Here is a 25,712-nt window from a genome sequence, read left to right as displayed (position 1 = left end):
TGGGAGACCTGGAAGGTTTTTGAGCAAGTGGTGTAATGGAACAACATTACAGAAAAACTATGTTTGCCATGATGTATAGAATTTTTCTTTCAGGAATAGATTTTTCTCATTTATTCAACAAACATCCTTGAAGGCCTTCTATATGCCAAACCCTATTCTAGGCACTGATGGTAGGTATATGAATAGGAGCAGCAGCTCCTTGTATGGAGAGATATTGAGGGTCTTTGGTTGTCTCACTTATAACCATGTCCCCCTTCACATGCTGTCATGTAGACAACACTAGTATAATTGGTTTATTCCCATTATTTGTATGTACAGCATGTGGATTTTAGAACATTATTTTTTAATAGCATAGTGCCATTTAGAACAGATTCCTTTTTCTTATCTGCAATTTCTTTCTAAAATACAGTTTATCGTTTTTGTAGATAATTTTGTTTTAATTTGGAAAGGACATAATAAGCTTTGTTCATTATTATTTATAGTATTAATTGTGGAATGAAAATGTACTGGGTTCATTCTTTGAAGCATTGTGTTGTTTTTCCTGTACTCTTTAACAACTTCATGTAGGCTATTAACACTGCAGAGACTTGAGTCGAATACAAAGAGAGGCATAAAGCATGTCTTGTCTGGTTTAGTCTTCTTGAGTATACTTTCCTCCAATCATGACTTATGCATAGACCTGATTTATTGTGGAGTATCACAGTATATTTGGGGTTTACAGGTATTCATAACCAATGGGTGGCTATGTGACGTCGTGATTGTAGTGGCAGTCACAAATCGTGAAGCTCGCTCTCTTGCCCATGGCATTAGCCTTTTTCTGGTGGAAAATGGAATGAAAGGATTTATCAAGGGAAAAAAGCTACAAAAAATGGGACTAAAAGCCCAGGTAAGTCACAATATAAATTATTAATTATAAATAATTGAATTTAGTAAATTATGCCTTATAGAATTATGCAGTTCTATAGGTTTGATATGTGTATATCAAGTCATACTTTCTTATATCAGATTCCTAAAATATGCTTTTCAGAATGGTAAGAGATATTTGTTCCATTTATCTAGCTTTATCTCTTTCCATTCAGTAATAGAAGTAGGTATTTTAGGGTATTTTGAATTTCTGCTTCAGAAATGAAAATTAATTGTATGTTAATAGACTTTCTATGAAATTGGTTGCAGAAAATTATGAAATAAGAGCAGAAAATATTTTTCTATTACTTGATAGTTATCTGGTATTTTTTCATTACCAAAAAGAAAAACATGCTTTACTTCATATGCATTAGAAACCCTTAACTCTAGGTATATACAGTACTGGACAAGATTGAACAAGATTGGAGTTAGAATGACAGTGTATGGGCAGCCCTGGTGGCTCAGCGGTTTAGCTCCGCCTTCAGCCCAGGGTGTGATCCTGGAGACCCGGGATCAAGTCCCATGTCAGGCTCCCCCTCTGCCTCTCTCTCTCTCTCTCTCTTTCTGTGTGCGTGTGTCTCTAATAAAAAAAAAAATCTTTAAAAAAGAAAAGAATGACAGTTTATTGCAGTAAGAAAGCCACAAGTTTTTGGAACCAGATGAATCTGGGTTTGAATCCCTGGTTTACCACCTACTCATTGTAGTCATTAACCACTCCGACTTGGCTTCCAGTTTGTTTTGTTCTTGTTTTTGTTTTCTTAAGTGGAAATAATAATTGCCTTGTTGGTTTTTTGGGAGATTTAATGAAATAATTCTATATTTAATTGTATGATCCCTTAGGATACTTCAGAATTATTCTTTGAAGATGTACGGTTGCCAGCTAGTGCCCTACTTGGAGAAGAGAATAGAGGTTTCTATTACCTCATGCAAGAGCTTCCACAGGTCAGAATTATCAAAGATTCCATCTTTTAATTAGCAAATGAAGTGGAATAAAATAACATAGAACTATATAAATTCATGTATATAAAACTGCTGATATAGCCAATCATTTGAGTATAACTTAAAGTTACAAAACAAAACAAAACAAAACCTGAGTTTGTAGGCTAGATGAGTAAATAACTAAACTCAGGGATATCCAATCAAAGCTTATAAGTGAGTAGGGAAATTAGGGAGTCAGGGTTGTAATACCTTTTTAGGATGATTTTAGCTTCTTAACTACAAGTCAAGAATTCTTAGCTCCTTATAAGGAACTGTCAGCCAAAACATTTGGCAGGACTTTTTTATACCTGAGAATCAAAGGGGAAAGTTGTTGAGTTCATAGACCATGAGGTCAGCCTTCACATCTCTGTTTTTGGAGTGTGCTAGCTGAATAATCACATGCCAGAATAGGAGGATAGGTGCATTTGCCCAGTGACTGCCACAGCCTGGGTTAAACATGAAATTGGGGACAAGGCTGGGAACACTGCCACAGAAATAGAATACAGAAATCACCAGCAGATGAATTTAAACTGACTGTGGGTTCTTTTGCACTAATAGAATTTACCTTTTCAAGTGTTGATTTCCACAGGCCTATTAGGATATGTATTGTGCAGAAATCAGTAAATAGAAATCAACATTTCTTTTCTCATAGATGAATGATGAGAAGAAAGGATTAAATAAATTATGTATATGTCTATATGTAGTAAAGACAATCATTTATAAAAATAAAGGATGTGTTTTAGAGAATTGTTATGGATATGTCAAAATATTCTTAGAAATCTCTATAGGAGCATTTTCTTATAGAATTAAGAAATAAATTAATTTTTAGGAGTTTCATAAAGATTATTTATGAGATTTGTTGTCATTGAAGTCATGTGAAAATCACTTGTGGAATTAGAATGATGCTTAACACCTAATTCTGGGTTATAGGAAAGGCTACTGATTGCTGAGTTGGGAATTTCAGGCAGTGAATTCATGTTTGAAGAAACCAGGAATTACGTTAAAGAGAGAAATGTTTTTGGGAAAAAAGTTGCACATATGCAGGTAAGCTTGTTGTCATAGTTTAGTATGAAGTGGCATCAACCTAAATATTAATATGGAGTAATTGTCATAGAGGTAGTATTAGGATCCATGAAAGTGGGTGACACTGTTGAAGAGAAAAGGTAGAGAGTAAGACAAGAAGAGATCCTATGACAGAGTCCTGAGAAAAATGTAGGATTTAAAAGTGGAGTAGGAGGGGAAGAACCTACAAAGATAACAGAGAATGAATGGCTAGAAAGAAAAAAAACAAATCAAGCAAGTAGTGTCACAGAAGCCAAGAGAAAAGATGGTTTCAAGTAGGCAGGAGTGGGGCCAGAGACGCTTAGAGGGAAACCAAAATGAAGGTCAAGAGAGCCCACTGGGCATAGTGATAGGTTATTTCTTGGGAGCCATTAATGGATTAGAGTGGAGTGGTGCCAGACCAGAGTGGGGAGAGGAGTAAATGGAAATGGGGGGAAGGAAAGATACTAATAGCAGGCAACTCTTCCCCGAGTTTGGCTGTGAATGATAGTTAAGAGAAAGATGATTACTAGGGGGTAGGAAGTGGATGCAGGGCAGGGGCAGAATTTGGGGTCAAACGGCATATTTGGAGATTACTAAGTTTTTGTTATTATTATTTGGATGAGAATGCTGGAAGCATATTTTAATACCCAGAGAAAGGATTTAGTTAAGAGGGAAGGATTGTAGATATAAAGAAGGTAATCAACTATGCGCATATGATATTTGAGAAAGTGTTAGGATGTGGGTGCCAAAGCCCAGGTAAGACAGGCCTTCCCACCCTTACAGCAGAGATGTTTCCTCTATTGTAACAGGAAGAAAAGAGGAAAGGTTGGGTATGGGTTCAGTCAGATATTTAGCTCTGTTGGTAGAAAATTGCAAAAGCTCTTTTATGAAGGCTTCCATTTCCCTTACATAATATAGGGAGACTCAGTGCTTGAAAAACAGGTGAGTCAAAGGGTCACGGAGGTGCCCAAGGAGAGGAAGATTTGAAATACCCCTGCAAACTGAGACTGAACCAACTTGGAAAATACAGTAAGGCTGCTAGCAGTATTGAGGACTCAGCTGAGGTTATGATCATGGGTTTATAGTAGTATCTTCTGCTTTTTTTGTATATTAGATTTACTAGAAGAGTTTAGCTATCCAGGATCAAGCACATAGAAGGTGGATGATCAAGCACATTTAAGGTTGCGTTTTGCAAGGAAGTTTAAGGTATTTGCCAAAGAACTCAGCACATAGTGGCCATAATCACTAACCATGCCAATCAAATAATCTAGTTTCTTCTTAAATGAACGGTTTATAAACAAAGCAGTCATAAAATTGGTTAAACATTTTACCAGCAAAAAACCTGGAGTTGGAAATCTTCTTGAACAGTCTGAAGTGGAATGACCTATTAGATGATGGCCTTTATAAAGGACATGGCAGAGATGACACACTTTGGTAGCTTTTTAGGACCAGCATTACATAAATTAACTTCAGGCATGGCTAAGCCCTAGCTCAGCTACTTGTATCTCCATGCTCTAGTCAGGTTGTATGAACTAACTCAGAAGCATTTTCTCATTTGCAAGGTGTGAATAATATCTGTAGCTACCTTGTAGAATTGCTCTAAGGATTAGATGATACATTCAGAGTGCTCAGAATATTGCCTGACAAAGTAACCATTCCCTGAAGTTTGCTATTTTTTCCTTTACATAACGTCTTCCTGCATTTTGTTCCAGTGAAGAGAACTTTTTTATCCACTTCTTGCTCCTGGTCTGGACCTATCCCAGGCCGTTTTGAGAATTATGTGCTACCTGTATGTTAAAAAGTGTTAACTTTTTCCATTCTGAAAAAAAACTTCTTTATATCCTAACTTTCTTATTGGCATACAGATCTAAAAGTAGTTGTTCTGAATCTCAACCTAAAATGAGGCGTACACTTTATAAAATATTTTTTTAAATGGCATGATTTGACTTGCCTAAATTGTGATTTCCTTTAGAGTAAGGGTTTTATATTTTATATTCCTTTTCATTTGCATATCATTAATTTATACATCACGGTGATTCTCAGTGAATGCCTTCTTCCCCTCAGGCATTTAGAATTGTCAGGAAGTGGGGTACATACCAATAGGGGGGTATAGTTGGTATTTAGTGCTCTGGAAGCCAGGTTTGTTAAATGTGCAATACTTCACAGATAGTTTTGTGTAGCAACCAATTGTCTCACTCAAAATGCTGATATTCTCCCTTTGAGAAATAGTGATATACATAATTTATTCCTTTTGGTCTCACTGAGCAAATATGTATTGATTGCCTTCTAAAGGTTGTATGCTGAAATGTCATTTGATAGGTGTGATTCTGAAAATACACACTGTAGGCTCCTAGCAATATGAAGTGGTATTACTCTGTGACTTTCTGAACTTTACCCAAAGTGCATTATAGGCATACTTAGAAGATATTGCTGATTCTGTTCCAGAATATTGCAATAAAGCAAGTCTAATGAATTTTTTGCTTTCCCAGTGCATATAAAAGTTAGGTTTTCACTATACTGTAGTCTATTAAGTGTGCAACAGTATTATGTCTAAAAAGTATACATACGTAAGGGACACCTGGGTGGTGCAGTTAGTTAAGCATCTGACTCTTGGTTTCCGCTCAGGTCTGATCTCAGGGTCATGAGATCGAGCCCTGCTGGGGCTCTGCACTCAGTGTAGGGTCTACCTAAGACTCTTTCTCCCTCTCCCTCTATCCCTTCCCCTGGGCATGCACACTGTCTCTCTCTCTCAAATAAATAAATCTTTAAAAAAACTAAAAGGTGTGCATACTTTTATTAAAAAATACTGTATTGCTAAAAATGCTAGCCATCATCTAGCCTTAAGGGAGTGGTAATCTTTTTGATGATGAATGGTCTTGCCTCAGTGTTGATGACTGCTGACTGATCAAGGTGGTGGTTGCTAAAGGCTGGGTGGCTGTGCCTTTTTTTTTAAGACAACGATGAACTTTGCCACATCCGTTGAGTCTTCCTTCAACAAACAATTTCTCTATAGCATGCAATGCTGTTTGATAGAATTTTATCCACTGTAGAACTTCTTTCAAAATTGGAAACAATCCTCTCAAATCCTGCTGCTGCTTTATCAACTAAGTTTATGTAATATTCTGAATCTTTTGTTGTCATTTCCACAATCTTTACCAGTAGATTCCATCTCTAGAAAACCACTTTTTTGTTCATCTGTAAGAAGCAACTCCTCCTCTGTTAAAGTTCATTATAAAATTGCAGCAATTTAATCCCATCTTCAGGCTCTACTTCTGATTCTAGTTCTCTATTCCTACCACATCCTCAGTTACATTCTCCACTGAAGTCTTGACTCCCTCAAAGTTATCTGTGAGAGCTGGAATCAGCTTCTTCTAAAACTCCCATTAATGTTGATATTTAAACCTTTTTCTATGAATCATGAATGTTCCACTATCTATGGCAGCTATAGCCTTACGATATGTGTTTCTTAAATACTAGAACTTGAAAGTCAAAATTACTCCTTAATCCACAGGCTGCAGAATAGATGTGTTAGCAGGCATGAAAACAGCATTATTCTCATTGTCCATCTCAGTGAGAACTCAGGTGATCAGGTACATTGTCAACGAGCAGTAATATTTGAAAGGGATTTTTTTTCCTGAGCACTAGATTTCAGCAGTGGGCTTAACATATGTGATAAATCATTGATGTTGTAAACAGATGTGCTGTTATCCAGGCTTAGTTGTTCCAGTTCTAGAACATAGGCAGAGTAGATTTAGCACAATTCAAGGACCCTAGGATTTTCAGAATGTCCAATGAGCATTGGCTCCAACTTAAAATTACCAGCTGCATTAACCCCCAGCAAGTAAGTCAACCTGTCCTTCAAAGCTTTGAAGCCAAGCATTGACTTCTCCTTTCTAGCTGTGAGGGTCGTAGAGGCATCTTCTTGCAATGTAAGGCTGGCTCATCTACTCTGAAAATCTGTTGGTTAGTGTGGTTAGTCTTTGCTCATTATCTTAGCTGGAATTTCTGGATAACCTATTGCAGCTTCTGCATCAGCACTTGCTGCTTCACCTTGCAACTTTACGTTATGGAGATGGCTTCTTTCCTTAAACCTCATGACGCAACCTCTGCCAACTTCATACTTCTTTGAATTTCTCACTGCTCTCAGTTTTCATAGAATTAAGGAGAGTTAGGGCCTTCCCCTGGATTTGGTTTTGTCATAAGGAAATGTGGCTGGTTTGATCTTCTATCCAAACCACTGAAACTTTTCTGTATCAGCAGTAAGGCTGTTTCACTTTTTTTTATCACTCACATGTTCCCTGGAGGAACACTGTTAATTTCCTTCAAGAACTTTACTTTTGTATTCTCAGCTTGGCTAACTGGCATAAGAACTGTAACTTTCAGCCTATCTTGGCTTTTGACATACCTTCCTCAATAAGCTTAATCATTTCTAGCTTTTGATTTAAAATGAGAGGCATGTGACTCCTTTCACTTGGACATTTAGAGACCATTGTAGGGTTATTAGTTGGTCTTATTACAGTATTTTTGCATCTTAGGGAATAAGGAGGCTCAAGGAGAGAGAGAGATATGGGGGAATGACTGGTCAATGGAGTGACACATTTATCGATTAAGTTGACCATCTTACATGGGCGTGGTTCGTGGTAGTTCAAAACAACAAGGATAATAACATCAAAGTTTGCTGATAACCATAACAAATATAATAATATTGAAAATTTTTGAAATAGAGAATTACCAAAATATGACACAGAGACACAAAGTGAGCAAATGCTGTTGGAAAGATGGCACCTCTAGACTTGGTCAATACAGCGTCACCATAAACCTTCAATATGTAAAAAAAAAAAATGCAACATCTGCAAAGTGCAATAAAGCAAAGAGCAAGAAAACAAGGTATTCCTGTGATAGCTTTTGCTTCTGAAATCCAACCACCACAAGTTTCATGCCTTTAGCCCTATTATGAAAAAAGTGAACATTGGGGCACCTGGGTGGCACAGTTGGTTAAGTGTCTGACTCTTGGATTTGGCTCAGGTCATGATCTCAGGGTCATTAGATCAAGCCCCACGTCAGGCTCTATGTTCAACATAGAGTCTCCTTAAGACTCTCTCTGGCCCTCCCCACCCCAAAGAGGTGCATATGCTCTTTCTCTCTCTCAAATAAATAAATAAATTTTTTTTAAATTACAAAATAAAAAGTGAGTCAAGCATATTTTATATATCCTTGTAAACCTATATTTTCTTTTACTAATATGTATACTAAATAAATACATATATTTTGATAGCAAAAAGAGAGGAGACGGTTTTAATCCTTTTCAAAGCAAGTATGGCCTTCTTTCAAAGATAGTTTACCAAAATCTCACTAGGTGGCAGTAGCATTGCTTCCACTAGTATATTCCTGATACCTGTCTACTATGATTTTCCGAGTAAATATGTATATTTTCAGATTTCTGAGATATTTCTTCTAATCTTTCTGTTTTATTGAAATAAGTATCTTTGAATAATATTTTCATATTCGATCTAGGAATGTATTCAAGGAAGATTAACAACCAATACACTGCTTACACCTCCTATTCTAGAGCTGGGTATACTATCGTTCCAGTTATTAAAATGAAATAGAGGACATTTAAATGTCATATCATACTTAGCCAGATGCCATTTTCTGATCATTTATTCAGTTTGCTTCCTTTTTTGTCATCCTTGAATTTTGAATATTTGGGGCCTTTGACCACTTGGATGCATTTCACCAAAAAAAAAAAAAAAAAAAAAAACTACTCTTTTTTGGAGGGAGACCAATCATACTTAAGTAGTAATTATTATAGGGTTTTCATCTCTTTTCATTCATACTCTCTATATTTGATATAAAATCTTATGATTTTTCCAAAGGTTAGTAAAATGGTAAAATTCAGATATTAAATAATGATAATGACTCATTTATTGCATTGTTTCCTTGTGCCAGACACTGTGCTAAATGAATCATCTCATTTTTTTCTTCACAACTCTCTATATAACAAGAATTATATTTACCCTCATTTTACAGGTAAGGGGATTGAGGCATGAGGAGGTTAAGCAATTTTCCAAGATAACACAGATATTGTAACTCCAGAACCTATACTCTTAACTCATAACATTCGTTTTACTACCCAGAAATTTAAAGTCAATAGATTTTTTTTCTTTCCTCACTTCCTTCACCCATGGGCAATGAAGTAAAAATTCAATGTTCTTTTATAAGACAAGCTTTTAGTTATTTCCTATGGGTACACTCTTGATTCTAAGAGCACAGAATATTACAAAAAGGAATAGGAGAGGGGAAAAAATAGCACTTCTTCTTTACATCCCTACAAAAAGTAATTACCCAGTTCTTAAGACCTTGAATGTGGGGTTAATTATCTATAAAATTAAATGGCAAACCTAAGATATTATATTTCATATTTGAGTCATAAAGTATTAGAGTATAATTAATGGTGTTGTTTAAATGGAATATGGGCCAGATGACCTCTCCAAAGTATATTCCAATTCCATAATTATGTGATTCGAAGAGTTATGTCATTCAGAACTCTGAAAGATACTCTATCTGATTCACTCAGTAAGTTTTGAGGATATTTTTAAAATGCTATCTGCAGGGCAGCCCGGGTGGCTCAGTGGTTTAGTGCTGCCTTCAGCCCAGGGCCTGATCTTGGAGACCCGGGATCGAGTCCCACTTTGGCTCCCTGCATGGAATCTGCTTCTCCCTCTGTCTGTGTCTCTGCTGCTCTCTCTCTCTCTCTTTCATTAATAAATAAATAAAATCTTTTTAAAAAAATGCTATCTGCAGTATTGTCTATTAATGACTATTAATGAATATTTTAAAAATACTACTATAAGTGTGTTGATCATTCACAAAAAGCACTTTGTTAATAATGTGTGGTACAATTATTCGCCACCATCCATTACAGAATAATTTCTGAAAGCATGAGGCAATATCTGCAGTGAAGAGCCAAGACATAATCTGTATAGTAGCACCCAATGTGATTCCAAGAATATGTAAATATTTAATCTCTTTATCCCTAGAGAGTAAATTATGTATTCTTGGAGCCATTAATTTCTTTAAACCTGTAGACCTCACTAAATGTATTTAAGCAAGAATTCTAAATGAGCCCATCCTGGTCTAAAATTTAACTTCAGCTTCTGGAACTTCCCAGCATTCCTAGAGAAATAGCTGTCATGTGAGAGAATTGGGCTTAGAGATCTTGATTCTCTCACAATGTAAATAGTGTATAAGGTCTCAAGTGTGCCATCAGAGTGGGGAGAAGGCAAAATTATCTTAAGAATTGTCAGATTCTCGTGGTGCCTGGGTGGCCCAGTTGGTTGGGTATCTGACACTTGATTTCAGCTTGGGTCATGATCTCAGGGTCTTGGGATCAAGCCCTGCATTGGACTTTGCTCCCAGTGAGGAGTCTGCTTGGGATTCTCTCCTTCTCCCTCTACCCCTCCACTGCATGCTCTCTCTCTTTCTGTCTCTCTCTCTCAAATGAAAATAATTTTTTAAAAAAAGAGTTGTCAGATTCTCCCTTATTTTCCAAATGAAGTGTTATAGTGTCATTGAACTAAACCAGAAGTAAGCTTAGAGGAATATGAATATATAATCATCTGTTTTCAGTGTATAAAACAGTATTTCCCCATTTTCTTTCATTTCTTCATCCATCTTTCAATTTTCTGTGAGTAATCTTGGATATGTAGGGTGGCAGTGGGAAACTTGGTGCTGATGAGATGGTAGAGATTTGGCTTAATTAAATACAAATGACTAGAAAGGGAGATAGATCACATAAGGGAAAGAGTGAGAGGGGAAGAAGGTTTTGATGTGACCCAGCATGTTCTGGATTAGAGGCCAGGATACAGAGGTGGAAAAAGTGTGGTGCTAACCTTCCTACTGCTTGGTTTGGGAACCATCAGGTACCAGTCATATTGTTTGTTTCTAGAACAGGATGGAATAAAGCCAAGGGAAAGGCAGTAAGTTGGGTTTTTCATTGGCATAGTAGTTATATTGATACATCTCTGAGGAATCTGTACCTTCAGAGCTCCTATTCCTCCTGGCACTCAGGTCTTGCCTGGTCCTGGGTCCTATTATATTCTTTTTCTTCTCTTTTCTAGAAATGGAAAGTACCCAAACTGTTGCCACCACAGTGATGCTAAAAGGTTAAATTTTGTGATTTGAGCTATACCAGTAGGAATGGCAGGGCCAGCATCCTCTTGAGAATCTGGTCCCTAGAGCCTTCCTCTTGGGGACTCACTCATGGCTTTGAACTCGCCAGTGTATAGGCAGGACATTAATTTCTAGTTTGAATTAAACAGTGCCATCTTTGTCACTAACTTCCATGCCTTTATCTGGCATGTTTCCACAAGGAAGACAGCCAGTTGACCATAACTGGGCCTTGAACCTAAGAGGCCAACTAGAATGGGGTGTATTTCAGGGGGTTACCCAAAGTTGGAAGACTAGTATATCAAATCCAAGCCAGTTTCCTGAAGGAGGTTCAAGAGTTGGTGCCAAAGAGACCAGATAAAAACTCGGAATTCCAGGTTAAGAGCCAAAAATCTGGAATGTAAGAACTTTGATTAAAATGAAAACAGTCAAAATCATTTAAGAATAGAGATTGATCTTGAAGGCTAGTAATAGGTTGTCTACAGCCAGCAGGAAACATTGGCCATTCCAGATTATTCAGTTCAAGGTAGAGGCTAGCTATTGAGAGGAATAAGAGGGAGGGCAAAGAGAGATGAAAGAGGTTGGAGGTTACTGGACTTTGATCTCTTGAGTGCTCTGATGCTGTTATTCTACTACATTCTATAGATCTAGATTAAATACTTTGTAATATAGGGATTTCATGGCTCAGTGGTTGAACAAGCAACTGCCTTCGGCTCAGGTCGTGACCCTGGGGTACTGGGATCAGGTCCCCCATCGGGCTCCCCATGGGGAGCCTGCTTCTCCCTCTGCCTATGTCTTTGCCTCTCTCTGTGTGTCTTTCATGAATAAATGAAATAAAACATTTAAAAAATAAATAAATCTTTAAAAATACTTTGTAACATAAAATAATATCTAATAAATATTTTTAATGCTGTCTCTAGCTTGTTATTTTACTCCAAGACAAAGAAGCAGAATAGAGAAATGTGTATATTTAATTTCATTAATAGAGACAAATTATTAAAAAAAAAAAAAAAGGGCGGGGGGTGGGGAAGGAGACTTATTCGTGCATTTAGATTCTGGAGATAAATAGGTGTTTTCAACAGCTGTACTTAAAGGACTGTACCACCAGATGGTGCTCACCTATTAAAGCCATGCTGTTTTTCTTTCTTTTTTTCCTCAAAGATTTTATGTATTTATTTGAGAGACAGAGAGAGAGAGAGAGAGTAAAGGGGAAGCCGACTCCTCGCTGAGCAGGGAACTTGATCAGGACTTGATCTCAGGACCCCAAGATCATAATCTGAGCTGAAGGAGACACTTAACTGGCTGAGCCACCCAGGTGCCCCAGCTGTGTTGTTTCTCAAGCAATTTCCTTACATGGTCTAAATGTTTTAATCTAAAACATGAGATGTTATTTATGTATTTATCTCTTTTTTCATCTTTTAGTACAAATTTCCATAGCAATTAATAGGGTGGGCTTTAAATTGAAGCTATTTAGTTAACATATACCTCTTTAAAAGGAAGAAAAAAAATCTGGTAATTCCACTTTTGTTTTGCTATAAAGATCTTCTGTTATATAATTTCTGATGTGCTAGGTGACTAAAAATGTGCTCTCTTTTTCCTTTCATGTCCTTTAAACTCAAGACGGTGCAGCATAAGCTAGCTGAATTAAAAACACAGATTTGTGTGACCAGAGCTTTTGTAGACAGCTGTCTCCAGCTGCATGAAAAGAAATGTCTGGACTCCACCACTGCCTCCATGGTGAAATATTGGTATGCGTGCTTCAGTAATTAAAATGTGGTGTTTGCACAGACTTTTACGGAATTCTTCCAACTTTAAACTCCGCCTTGAGGGTCTTAAAGGAAGAAGGCTGTAAAAATGAAAACTAACAGTAAGAACCAACTTTTTTAAAAAAATGCTGAAAGGTCCCATTAAGCCTATTTATAATCTGCCAAAAATTAGTCAAGTTGATTTAACTTTTAGCTTGCAATTGAAAATAAGATATTAAGATACTGAAGTAGGGTGACTGATGAGTTCATTCAAGCAGTGGTTTAATATCAAATTATCTGATGAGTGGTGCTATAATAAGACAAAACAGAACAGTAAGACTTGGAGTCCTGAGATGGAATCCCAATTCTTTCATTAATAACTGTAATTAAATTTAATTCTCTCTGGGCCAGCATTTTGATATCTGTGAAGTGAGTAGATTGGACTGTATTTTTCTATCTAAAATGTTATCCAAATCTAAAAAAAATTTTTTTGAAAAATTGAATGTCCAATCAAAAGTTGCACATGTTATACTAAATGAAAGGGAAAATGTCCTATTAAGCTTGAAAGACTTTTCATTCGTATTAAAGATGAGCTAATTGAAAAGAGACTCCTATAAGGCTTTTGTGTATTTTAAGATGTAAGAACACAGTTTAAATCAGATTCTGGAAATGGGTTTGGTTTCCTTTGCTTTAAAAACAAACATTCTCACATCTCATTAGCCCAAAAATAACCTAGAAAAAATTCCTGTCATTATTCATTAACTTGTGTTTGGTTCAATCAGAAATAGAATGGGGAAATATACAGAATAGTTCTTTATGTAATGATTCCAAAATAATAAAACTGGCAGGCTGAAATTGATGTGGAATTTCTAGGAACTTCTACTTCGGGGGAGATATTTTACATTTATTTTACAGCAAGTTCTTTAACTAGTTGGAAAAGGCGTAAAAATTTTTTAGGTAAGATATTTTTAGAAGAAGAGATATTCAGATAGCTGTTGACCTTATTGTTGTTTGAAAACACTGTTTATAGACATATTGTTACTTCACATTGAGGCAGAGAAAGCAACTAGTTGTAGCCCAGTAAATATTTCACTAAAATATTTGCCAAATACAAAAATGTATAGAATCCCAAATATTGTTGCTCCCCTGAGTCTTATCTGTTAATCATTATATTGTTACTGTGATTATTAGGAATATCCTCACCTATCCTATGGCTTGAGTTAAAAAATATTTAAAATAGGAAAATGTGGATATGCTTACTTTTGCTTTGTTTCCCACTATTGGAAAACAGATCCAGGGGTACCTATTGGGCTCAGTCAGTAGAGCATGTGACTCTTGATCTCAGGATCGTGAGTTCAAGACCTACATTGTGGGCAGAGGTTACTTTAAAAAAGGGGGGGTAATGTTGAAAAGCATTTTGAACTTACGTTTCTATATTAAGATGAATAAAATCTCTACCAGTTATCTTATTAATTTTAATGATAGTTAAAATTACTGTGATAAGATCAGTCAAGAATATTTCTCAAGTATTTCATATACTTTGAGAATAATAATAACCAAATCATATTTAACAAGTTTCCTATATAATGGTATGTACCATAATAGTAGTCTATCTACCCTTTTAGGCTTTTACTTTTACTTTCAGTTTATTTCTGAAAATCCCTAAAGAAGCTTTTTTTTCACAGTTACTGAAATTCCGAATTGCTTCAGGTAGAAGTGACATCTTTGGAGGAAAAGAGATATTATAAGAGAGAAGGAAATAGATGGCTGTTTAACTATATAGTTAATTTAGATCATGCAAAGAATCTAAATAAATTAGACCAAATTCAGATTTTTACTTTGTCCTTTTCAGGCCTGAAGTAGCCAAAACCTAATAGTCTATGTTTTCTACATTTTATTTCTAGCCTTAACAAAACCCAGCCAGAACTAAATGATGAAGAAAGTATTCATTATGTGAAAATGGTCCAGAGATTAATTTCATATGTAACTTATGATAATCTTTGGTTGGCTAATGTCTAATTATAATTATTTGATAAATTTATGTATTTAAATAGAAATAATCTGTTTTCTGATTGTGAAGCACCTCATAAAAATCCATTTGAAATGTTCCTTTTTGCTTTTTATTTTGGTCATCTAGGACATCTGAGTTACAAAACCGCATTGCTTATGACTGTGTCCAGCTCCATGGAGGTTGGGGGTACATGTGGGAGTACCCAATTGCAAAGTGAGTATGGTTGTTGTGTTACATTCTTCCAGATGATGTGGAGAAAAAGGAAAATTTATTTACTCTGTACACTGAGTGTAGAGGAAAAAGATGCAAAATTTTTGTATTTATCATCTCTCTACAGAGAGTGTTCAAGCAGATGAAACAGCTTCATGTTATCAGCTTGTAACTAGGATTTTATCATTTTTAAAGAAAATGAAGAGACCAATATAATAAAGTTTGCCTTTATAAGAATGACTATACAGGAAGATTAATATCACTTTTTTATAGTTGAATGATATTGTATTTTATTGGTTAACCATAATTACACAGGTTATTTCGACTCTTTTATTGTGACAATAAATACTGCAACAAAACACCTTTTAAATGTTTGTCTTAGATACATGTGTTTTCTATTACTACAGGACAGAGTTCCAAAAGTAGTATTGCTGGTTCAAAAGTATGCATATTTTACATTTTAATACTTTGCCAGATTATTTTCTCTAGTTAATAGCAACTCATACTCAAATGAAAAAACATTTGAGGATAGTTTATCCTCCTAAATAATGAATGGTCTTGCTTTTTGAACCTTGTATGAATATAATGGGTAGAAGATAGATTATTATTCTCCCTTTAGTTTGCATTGACTATTAAGTATTTTATTTTCCTGTAGTAAGAACATTTAACATGAGATCTACCTTCTTCAAACATTTTTAAGTGTTCCATACTCTATTGTTAACTATAGGTACAATATTGTATGGCAGATCTCTAAAGCCTGTTCGTCTTGCTTAACTGAAACTTTATGCCCATTAAGTAATAACTCCCCATTATCCCTTTCCTTTGTTCCTGGCAACTCCCATTTCTCTTTGGTTCTATGAGTTTGGCTATTTTAGATACCTCACATAGGTGGAATCATATAGTAGTTGTCTTTCTGTGACTGGCTTATTTCATTTAGCAGAATGGTCAAATCCATCCAAGTTGTCACACATTGCAGAATTTCCTTCTGTTTTAAGGTTGAACAGTATCCCATTCCATTTTCTTAATCCATTCATCTATGCATGGACATCTAGGTTATTTCCATATATCTTGTCTATTTTGAATGATATTGCAGTGAGCATGCAAGTGCTAATATTGCTTGGAAATCCTGGTTTCAATTCTTTGCAATAAATACCTGGAAGTGGGATTTTAAGATCATAAAGTAATTCTTTCCAATTTTTTGAGGAACCTCCATACTGTTTTCCATAGTAGCTTCCCCATTTTATGTTTCCCCCAATAGCGTTGAGAAGTTTCAGTTTCTCCACATTCTTCTGAATGACAATGAGCATTTTTTCATATCTGTTCATCATTTCTATGTCTTCTTTTAAAATATCACTTTTTATTTTTATTTTTTAAAAAGGATTTTATATATTTATTTGAGAGAGAACAGGAGCAGTGGGGGGTAGAGGGGTGGGGGGAGATGCAGAAGAGGCAGAGGAAGAAGCAGGTTTCCTCACTGAGCAGGGAGCCCAATGCAGGGCTTAATTCCAGGACCTGAAATCATGACCTGAGCTGAAACCAAGAGTGAGTCACAACTGACTGAGCCACCCAGGCACCCCTAAAATATCACTGTTTAAAAGTAAAAATTTTAAAAAATTGGCATTTCAGAAAAAATTTAAATATGAAAAGGATCAAGGTTGTCATATCTTAACTATTTAATTATTCATTTTGCTCTAGAAAACAGTCAAAAGTATTAATTTTTTTAAAGAGAATTTTTATTTCCTTCGAAAGAGATAAAACAGGCCTTTTTTTTTACTCTTACATATAAGTATTTTTCTGAAGATTTATTTTTTATTTTAGAGAGAGAGCTTGTACGGGGGGAAGGGGCAGAGAGAGAGGGAGAAGGAAACCCAAACAGACTGGGCCCAGCACAGAGCCTGATGTGGGGCCTGATCCCATGACCCCGAGATCACAACCCAAGCTGAAACCAAGAGTCAGCTGCTCAACCCACTGCGCCACCCACACACCTCTTACTGAAGAATATTCTTGTTATCTGGAGCAGTACTAGTTTGTCAGTCGGCAGCGTCCTCTTCCATATTTCTTCCTCCATCCATTTCTTCTTTCTCTCTTCCCATAGTCTTTTGCCTTAGTCATCTCCTGATGGCATTTCTCCTCATTACTCTAGAAAATACACTTTTCCTCTGATTTAGCAATATTTTCAGTTTATAAAACCTACTCAAGAAAGTTTTACTATATGGAGAGAAGTCCAGTTGAGTTCTGCATTTGAGAATGTGAATGCTGTGGGCTTCTAAAAACTTTTTCTATTCTAATTTTAATCTAAACACAGACTATCTGAAGGGAAAAAATATTAAACTAGTATTCAGACTGACTTTCAAATTTATCATTTTGGCAGACATAATTGAAAACATTTGATATACTACTTATGGTCTCTAATGAGGAAAATTAAACATTTTAGTTAAGTTACATTAAGAACAGAAGCTCCAGCATAGATATAATCTACTAATTTTCTGTAGCCATTGGGGCAGTTCAGAAAGCTTTAATCACAGAGTGTGTGTAATTTATAACCTTTTATAAAAACTCAGCAGCAACTAGGGCTTTTCCCATGTTTGGGAATGTAGACATGAAGTAACTAAATGATAAATATATATTTTTTTTGTGGGGGAGATAATCTTTGGACTTGGATTTTGGTATATCCTTTCAGATCTACTTCAAATGAACTTTAATCAAAAGCAGATTTGTTTTTTTTTATCTTTGTATAGTCATGAAATCAGACATAAACATTGAGTTATACTAGCACAAAGTAAATCATCACTGGAATTTTTTCTGTGCATTTTCATGTTTTATTTACAATATTAATCCACCTTATTCACAATATTCACAATGCTAAGAAAGTAAACTCATAATGAATATCTATATTCTTCTACTTGACTCTGCCATTACAACCGCTGCTGGAAATGTAGACAATGCAGTGGCTCAGTGTCTGTGTAGGTCTAGTTCAGGTTCCAAGAAAGGCCTGTGAGGTGAAGAGGCATCACCCATCCACATTGGCTCAAGATTAGAGTGCAAAGTGAGTCTTGCTCTCTGTTTTCTTAGAGGCCATTCCTTCAGGTCAGTAGCAAGCAAATATTGCAGTTTGATGGCTTATTGAAATGCCTGGTTTCAATTTGAGAGACTTATATTTCCTTTTAGGAATAATAATCCCCTTCTTGGCTGGTTTGTTAGTTCAAAGATTGCATGAACTTTTAAACTAGACTGCTATTTCTCTTCTCCAAAGACATGAGGAAAGAACTTTTCATAGGTTAGCAAGAGAGGGAATAGTAGATAATATCAAAAGGCTGATTAGACACATTAGACAGTATGTGGTTGCAGTGCAGACTTTCTATGGAAGAAAATCATTCTAATTGTGTTTCTTATATCTTCAGATCAAGCTGTATTATTTGTGTATGTTTTGGGGATTTGTTTTTTTGTTTTGTTTTGTGTTTGCTTTTTTGTTTAGTTGCATTTTATTTGTTTTTTATTTGTTTTTAAATAATTGGTCTTATGCATGTGAATTTGGTTCAGTCTTACTCATTAGGCTTGCTGCCTGTGAGAAGTGAGGTTTATTAAGCTTTGCCATTTCAAGACTTCTCTGCCATGTTAGGAAGAACAGCCTGAGATACAGAGCTTCATAACTATGTGGTTAAACATTCCTTGTGCTGCCTTTCTCTGTTAATTTTAGTTGGTGACTGAATTTAATTAGTAACTTATAAAAGGCCTACTGATCTCTGTCATTACCTACTCCATTGGAACTTCTTTAATGTGAAGGAAAAAAAAAAAACCCAGCCCAGTCCAAAAATTTCTAAAGAAGTGTTGAAATTGCTGAAGTAGGCTGAAATGCCAGGTAGATTGTCTATATGTAAGTGTTTGTTAGATTTTGTGGGTAACAATGGATTCTGTTCAAAAGAAAAAATATATTTGAAAATGCAAATGTCTTCATATTTCAAGTTCCATCAAAAAGTCATATTGAGACTCAAAAATTCCTTTATAATACCCTAAATCAATAAATATTTACTAAGTGCTTACTTTTTGCAAAGTCCCATGATAAATATGGAGAGTCCAGAATTGATCATGTTCCTAGAGAGCTGGCATATTTAATTTTTCTCAAATGTGAAATTTAAAAAAAAGAAAAAAAAAACTGCTTGAAAAAAATGCCTTTGCATTTGTCTACTAGTAAAGTCCAAAGCTCAATAACTAGTCTTGCATGCCTAGACCAATTAAAATATTGTGATATAATAAAAAAGATACTTCCTAAAGTGGTGAGATACCTACTTTCTCATTCCAGCCTGCCAATTAATTATCTGTTATGTGACCATTAAATAGCAACCATTAATTAGTACATGTGGTAACTGCTCTGCACCTGAGTTCCTTTACCTACAAAACAATAATAATATTTATCTTTCCTGATGCCAGAGCTGAGAGGATAAAATGAGATGAGAAAAGGTAAAAACAACTATAAAGTTTCATGGTTGCTATCATTGCTACCAAATGAGAATTCCTGGTAAATTTTTTTTTTTTTTTTTTGTGGCAGTAGACTCAGGCACTCAGTATTTTAATGTCATACATTACTGGAATGACTATTAACGATTTCCAAAAAATAAGTTACTTGTTAACTTTGTGGGAAGTAATATTTTTTTAAAGCATCAATTTATACTCCTGAGGACAGCAATGGTGGTGGCAATCTAAAGGGATGTTAGAAAATAGATACTTTGTTTTCTCTTTTGTTTCCTATAAAACCAGTGGATTTCAACTTTCTTTTTTTTTTTTTTTTTTTTTTATTTATTTATTTATTTATTTATTTTTTTTTTTATTTTTTATTTTTTTTGGATTTCAACTTTCTTAAGGATACATTAAAAATAACAAGAAATTAAGAAATTCTGTCCATTCTAAGCCTGAAATAGCCTTTTTAAGAATACTATTATGTGAGCTGAATTTAACAAAATTAAATCAAATGAAACATACTAATAAATGTTATTTTGAAATTGTGATTTTGGGGCACCTGGGTGGCTCAGTCTGTTGGGTATCTGCCTTTGGCTCAGGTCATGATCCCAGGGTCCTTCGTCAGGCTCCTGGGGAGCCAGCTTCTACTTCTCCCTCTGCCCGCCACTCCCCCTGCTTGTGTTCTGTGCACCTGTTCTTTCTTTCTCTCTGTCAAATAAATAAATAAAATCTTTTTAAAAATGTAATCTCATTAAGCAAACTAGGGCAAAGCTATACAGATGATCAGTATCTTAATAGAATTTTATAATTATATAAATCTAAAATGAACACCATAGTGAAAAAAAGTAATTTATAAAGAGCTTTAAATGTTCAGATTTCATTAAATAAATACTTAATAGTAACTAATAGTTACTCAGTAAGACAAAATTTGTAATTTCCAATATCTTTTATTTACTCATTCAATCATCTTCTGATTTATTTAGAGCTTATGTGGATGCCCGAGCTCAGCCAATCTATGGTGGTACCAACGAAATAATGAAGGAGCTGATTGCAAGAGAGATCGTCCATGACAAATAGACATCTGCCCACATCCTGGAATCCTATTACAACTAATCTGGTTTTAAATCTACTCAAGATAAAATGCAACCTGGAATAGGAGGAAATGCTAAACATGTTTTTATATGCTCTCTCTATAGAAAGAGAAATCAAAGACAAGATTAATACAGTGGTAGGAGAAACTTTGAACTCAAAGATTCTAAATTTTTCCAGTGCAAGGTTTAACTTTTAAGTTTTTACATAGCTAAAAGGCAAAAATGTTCTGATTCTAGAAACCTTGCCATTTGGTTTTCCCTAAAACTCTAAAAAAAGCGTAATTGCTTTCAAATTGAGGCAGCAATAGTTTTGTTTCATTTGCCCTCATATTTTAAGTTCGGCTTATAGAAGACACAAAGTATTTGTTAATTTTTAAAAGTACACTGTTCCAAAAAAAAAAAAGTCACTGTTTTGATACCTACATCAATGGTATACTATAAAAACATTAATAAGAATTACAGCACATTGATTTTGAAAGGGAAAAACAAATATAATATACAATGCAAATGATTTCTACCACCCTATCCTAAGCCTCTATTTTTAGGCAGTGGAATTATTTCTTCAAACAAAAGCTTCTGCACAGTCTTTGTGAAATACTGATGAATGAAGAGCTGCCTTAGTAGAAGCATGAAGCCTTTCTGCCTTACTGCCTTAGAACCACTAGGACTCAAGTTGAGTATCTGTCCAAAGAATGTGGTAGCTTCTCTCATCTACTGACACCTGGGCTTGCAACAGATTTCATGCCACTTTCATTCATAGGAGAATATGAAATAATTTATCATCCTTTAGTTTCAATATACTGGGATATTTCATAGGTTTCAAAACAGTGACTTTTAGGAGCACGTGGGCAGCTCAGTTGGTTAAGCATCTGCCTTTGGCTCAGGTCATGATCCCAGAGTCCTGGAATCAGAGTCCCAGGATCAGAGTTCTGGGATCCAGCCCTGTGTCAGGCTCCCTGCTCTTGGGAGTCTGCTTCACCCTCTCCCTCTGCCACTCCCCCTGCCTATGCTCTGTCTCTCTCAAATAAATAAAAATTTAAGAACAGTGACTTTTAGTTTGGAACAGAGTACTTTTAAAAGTTAACAAAAGTGGGACGTCTGGGTGGCTCAGCGGTTTAGCGGCTGCCTCTGGCTAAGGTTATGATTCTGTGGTCCTGGGATCGAGTGCCACATTGGGTTTCCTGCAAGGAACCTGCTTCTCCCTCTGCCTATGTCTCTGCCTCTCTCTGTGTCTCTCATGAATAAATTTTTTAAAAATTAACAAAGTAATCATTTAAAATAGAAAAGTGAGGGGACACCTGGCTGGCTCAGTTGGTAGAACATGCAACTCTTGATTTTGAGGTTGTGAGTTTAAGCCACGTTGGGTGTGGAGATTACTTAAAAATAAAATCTTTCAGAGGTGAATAAATAGGATAAGAAAGTGAGGAAACATTTTATTTGATGTTTAAAAGTAATTGCTATCAAAGAACAAGCCATTAATTTAATTTGTAATCTGCTAGAATCATTTCAGTACTTTTTTTTCCTTGCATAGATTGGTGAGAGAGTGAAAAAAAAGACACTTGAAACAAATAGAGGTATTCTCTATATACTTCAAAAACTTAAAGCTTTTATTTGGTGCAGTTGGTATTAAACATTATTTTTTAATGCAACCATTACAACTGGGTAGAGTAGAGGGAAGAAAAAATACTTCGATACCATTCTTTCCTAGAATTCCACACCTTTGATTTGCTCGTAGGTAGAAGTTTGTATGATTGCTTCCTGGAGTTCTTGTTCATATGCATTAAATACTGTGCAAAATGGATTAAGATAAAATTTTATTAGATTATGGTATTTGTAGTTTTTACCTTCCGCCTATTACCAAGACACCAATATAGGATTAGATAAACTGACCCACTCCCTTTCAGCCCCTTTTCATTCCTTTCTCAATCTTAAGGAAACTAGATTTTAGGAACATCTGTAACATAAAAAGTAAGTTGGCATAGTAGGAAAAGTCTACTATGTGGAGGTGGAGAGACCTGGGTTTGAATAATGACTCTACCTTTTAAGAGCCTTTGGATCTTGGGCAACTTCTTTTAACTTCTCAGGATTCTTTTGGGTGCAAATGACAAAAGAAACCTAATTCATACTACTGTAACCCCAAACTTGGATGTGCTAGCTTAAAAGAATTGTGAAGGAGCAGCTGGGTGGCTCAGTTAAGTGCCTGACTCTTGATTTTGTCTCAGGTCATGATCTCAAGGTCATGAGACGGAGCCCTATGTCCACTTTGAACATGGAGCCTGCTTAAGATTCTCTTTCTACCTCTCCTTCCCAAAAGTAAATAAAGATAAAAGGATTGTGGAGTAGCTCTAATGACCTAAAGGACTATAGGAACTAGGGTCTCAGAGGCTCGATTTGGGGCTTAGAACTGCCAGCACTTAAAATATAACTATTTCTTTCTTTTTTTTTTTTTTTTTTCTTGCAAATGGACCTAATGGAACCTGCAGAGAAATTTCATTGCACAGTCTGTAAAAATGACCTTGGACTTTTCCAGGCCTATAGCCTTCAGCACAATGTCATTATTAGGTAGGGGAAACGTGCATTATGATTGACAGTCTCATCAGGAATACACAGACTGGGGGAGGCAGTTCCTGAAGCAAGAGTGGTATTATAAAAAAAAAAAAAGAAAAAAAAGAAAAAAGGAACAGAGAAGTCTGTTGGGAAAACCCAAATCATACACACACAAAGCTATTACAGTCCACTGGAGCTAGGAGTAGGTTTTAGTAATTTAGATATCTCAGAGAATGAAAGGGTTTCTAAGACAGGATGTCTTCTTAGAATAATATCTAGGATGTTTTCTATCTCCTACACCCGTTGGTTTTGTTTTTGGTTTGTCTTGCCAACGTCACTCTTCTTTTGGGCTCCTAAAAGAAGCATATGTTGTATCGTGGGCTTAAAGCTAAAAGCAAAAGAAAACAGAGAGAATTCAGAATGTGTTTCTTAACCTTTAATTTGGATTTTATTTCTTAAATAGCTAATCTTTGTGTTTTGCTTGTGTGGCTTTGATTGTTGCCCCTGGGGAGGGAATTTGTCATCATGTATATCATGCTGTGCTAAGTGCTCAAGAAAACAATAAATAATAATAATACTCAAAAGAACAGACTGGACCAACACAGCAAGAGAGCCACACTGTGTAAATAATTAATGAGAAACAAAAAGCCTGAGTAATTTTGTTTTTTAGCTGAGGTTTTTAGAATCACAATTATTGCTGTAAAATTTTCACCCTTTATTTCTTTGATAGTGTCATTGAAAATGGTAATATATAAAAGAAGCTGTTTTGATATGCTATTTTAAAATCTAACTGCAAATCATTACTAATCTAGTAATTTTAGGAGTTTATTGCTCAAGGTGTAAGATTTCTAGGAGACTAGTTTTTTTTTCCATATGTCAGTATTATTTTTGGCATACACAGCATTTATTATTTGGAATCATTGGAAAGGTTTGACATTGAGATGGAAACCAACTGTAGGCCTATAGTGTCTACTGCCTTATAATAAATGTGGAAAGGAAGTTCTCAGTTTTTGAAACCTGTTTTCCATTTTTAAGAAAAATTACAGAAAACTTCAAATATACTCAAAAATAGAAAAGATCATATAATGAACCACTAGCTTCAACATTTGTCGATGTATCTCTCTCACTTCTTTCCTAACTTATTTTAAAGCTAAATCCCAGACTTAATCCTATTTCACTCATACATGTGTGTTTCAGAATACATACCTAACTGATGAAGATTTCTTCTACATTACTACAAGGCCATCATCATAATTAAAAATCTTAAATTTAACTTATACTTCCAAATAAACCTTAAAGTTTTCTTGGTTCTATCAAGAATGCCTCTTGTAGTTGGCTTGTTCAAATCAGAATCCAAACAAAGTCCAAAAATTGCAATTTTTTTTAGTTGTCTCTTAAGTCTTTTATCATTGTTCTCCCTTCTTTTTTCTTTCTTTTTAAATTTTATTTTTAAATTAACATACAGCAAACTTGCCTGTTTTTGAGAGAGATATAGTGAAACTGCCTTTTTTTGGTTCTCTAAATTTAGCATGTAGATAGATTCATGCAATCCCTACCACAATCAAGATACAGAACAGTTCCATTACCCCCAAAAAATACCTTGTTCCCTTTGTAGTCACACCCTCTCTGCACCTCTACCCCCAATACCAATGATCTGTTCTCTGTTATTACAGATTTGTCATTTCAAGACTGTCCTATGGCATTATAGAGTATGTAACTCCTTGAGAATGGCTTCATTCTCTTAGCAAAGTGCATTTAAGATTTATTCATGTTGTGTGAATAGGGTGTTTCTTGTTTTAGCGCTAGATAGTATGTCACGGCATGGATATACTGCCATTTGTTCATTCATTCACCTGCGTAGGGACATTTTGGTTGCTGGGATTAAATACCCAGGAAATGAATTGTTAGGTCATAAAGATAAATGCATGTTGAACATTCTAAGAAATGCCAAACTGTTTTTCCAGAATCCTCGAATCATTTGGCTTTCCACCAGCCATGCAAGCATTCCAATTGCTCTGCATCTTTTCTAGTACTGTATTTTTTAAATTTTAGTCGTTCTAATATGTATGCAATGGTATTGCATTGTGGCTTTAATTTGCATTTCCCTAATGCCTAATGATATTGAACAGCTTTTCATGTGCTTATTTTACCTTCCACATATCTTCTTTGGAGGATTTTTTTTTAAGATTTTATTTATTTATTCATGAAAGACACACACACACAGAGAAAGGCAGAGATACAGGCAGAAGGAGAAGCAGGCTCCACTCAGGGAACCTGATGCGGGACCCGATCCTGGGACTCCAGGATCACGCCCTGGGCCAAAGGCAGAAGCTAAACCACTGAGCCACCCGGGCTGCCCTTTGGTGGATTTTCTATCCAGATATTTTGCCCATTTTTTAGTTGGATTGCTTGTTCTAAATATCAGGCTTTAAGAGTTTTTTATATATTCTGATACTGTGAAGCACAAGGCAAAGCCAGTCTTCCAGATTCAGCTAGTAAAGAAACAATGAGCCCTTTTTTGACTCAGTTTACTCTTTACATTGAGTGAAAAGACAAGTA

At 35.5% G+C, this 25,712-nt stretch overlaps 1 protein-coding gene across 2 annotated transcripts in view; it reads left to right on the top strand.

The window, feature by feature from the left end:
- The window catches only part of ACADL (acyl-CoA dehydrogenase long chain), a 43,202-nt gene extending 21,349 nt beyond the window's left edge, over window positions 1–21,853 (top strand). The window contains exons 6-11 of one of the 2 annotated variants that reach the window (XM_041737469.1): window positions 722–886; window positions 1,744–1,845; window positions 2,812–2,925; window positions 12,715–12,842; window positions 14,977–15,063; window positions 20,499–21,853. In XM_041737469.1, coding sequence (XP_041593403.1) covers window positions 722–886; window positions 1,744–1,845; window positions 2,812–2,925; window positions 12,715–12,842; window positions 14,977–15,063; window positions 20,499–20,592 — 690 coding nt within the window. In that variant the 3' untranslated portion in view covers window positions 20,593–21,853. The remainder of the gene's footprint in view (window positions 1–721; window positions 887–1,743; window positions 1,846–2,811; window positions 2,926–12,714; window positions 12,843–14,976; window positions 15,064–20,498) is intronic. The other variant, XM_041737470.1, reaches the window with a different exon arrangement.
- The last annotated feature ends 3,859 nt before the right edge of the window (window positions 21,854–25,712 follow it).

Source organism: Vulpes lagopus, chromosome 22 (genome assembly GCF_018345385.1).
Source record: "Vulpes lagopus strain Blue_001 chromosome 22, ASM1834538v1, whole genome shotgun sequence".
NCBI lineage: Eukaryota > Metazoa > Chordata > Mammalia > Carnivora > Canidae > Vulpes > Vulpes lagopus.
This window is presented reverse-complemented; position numbering and strand designations above follow the sequence as displayed.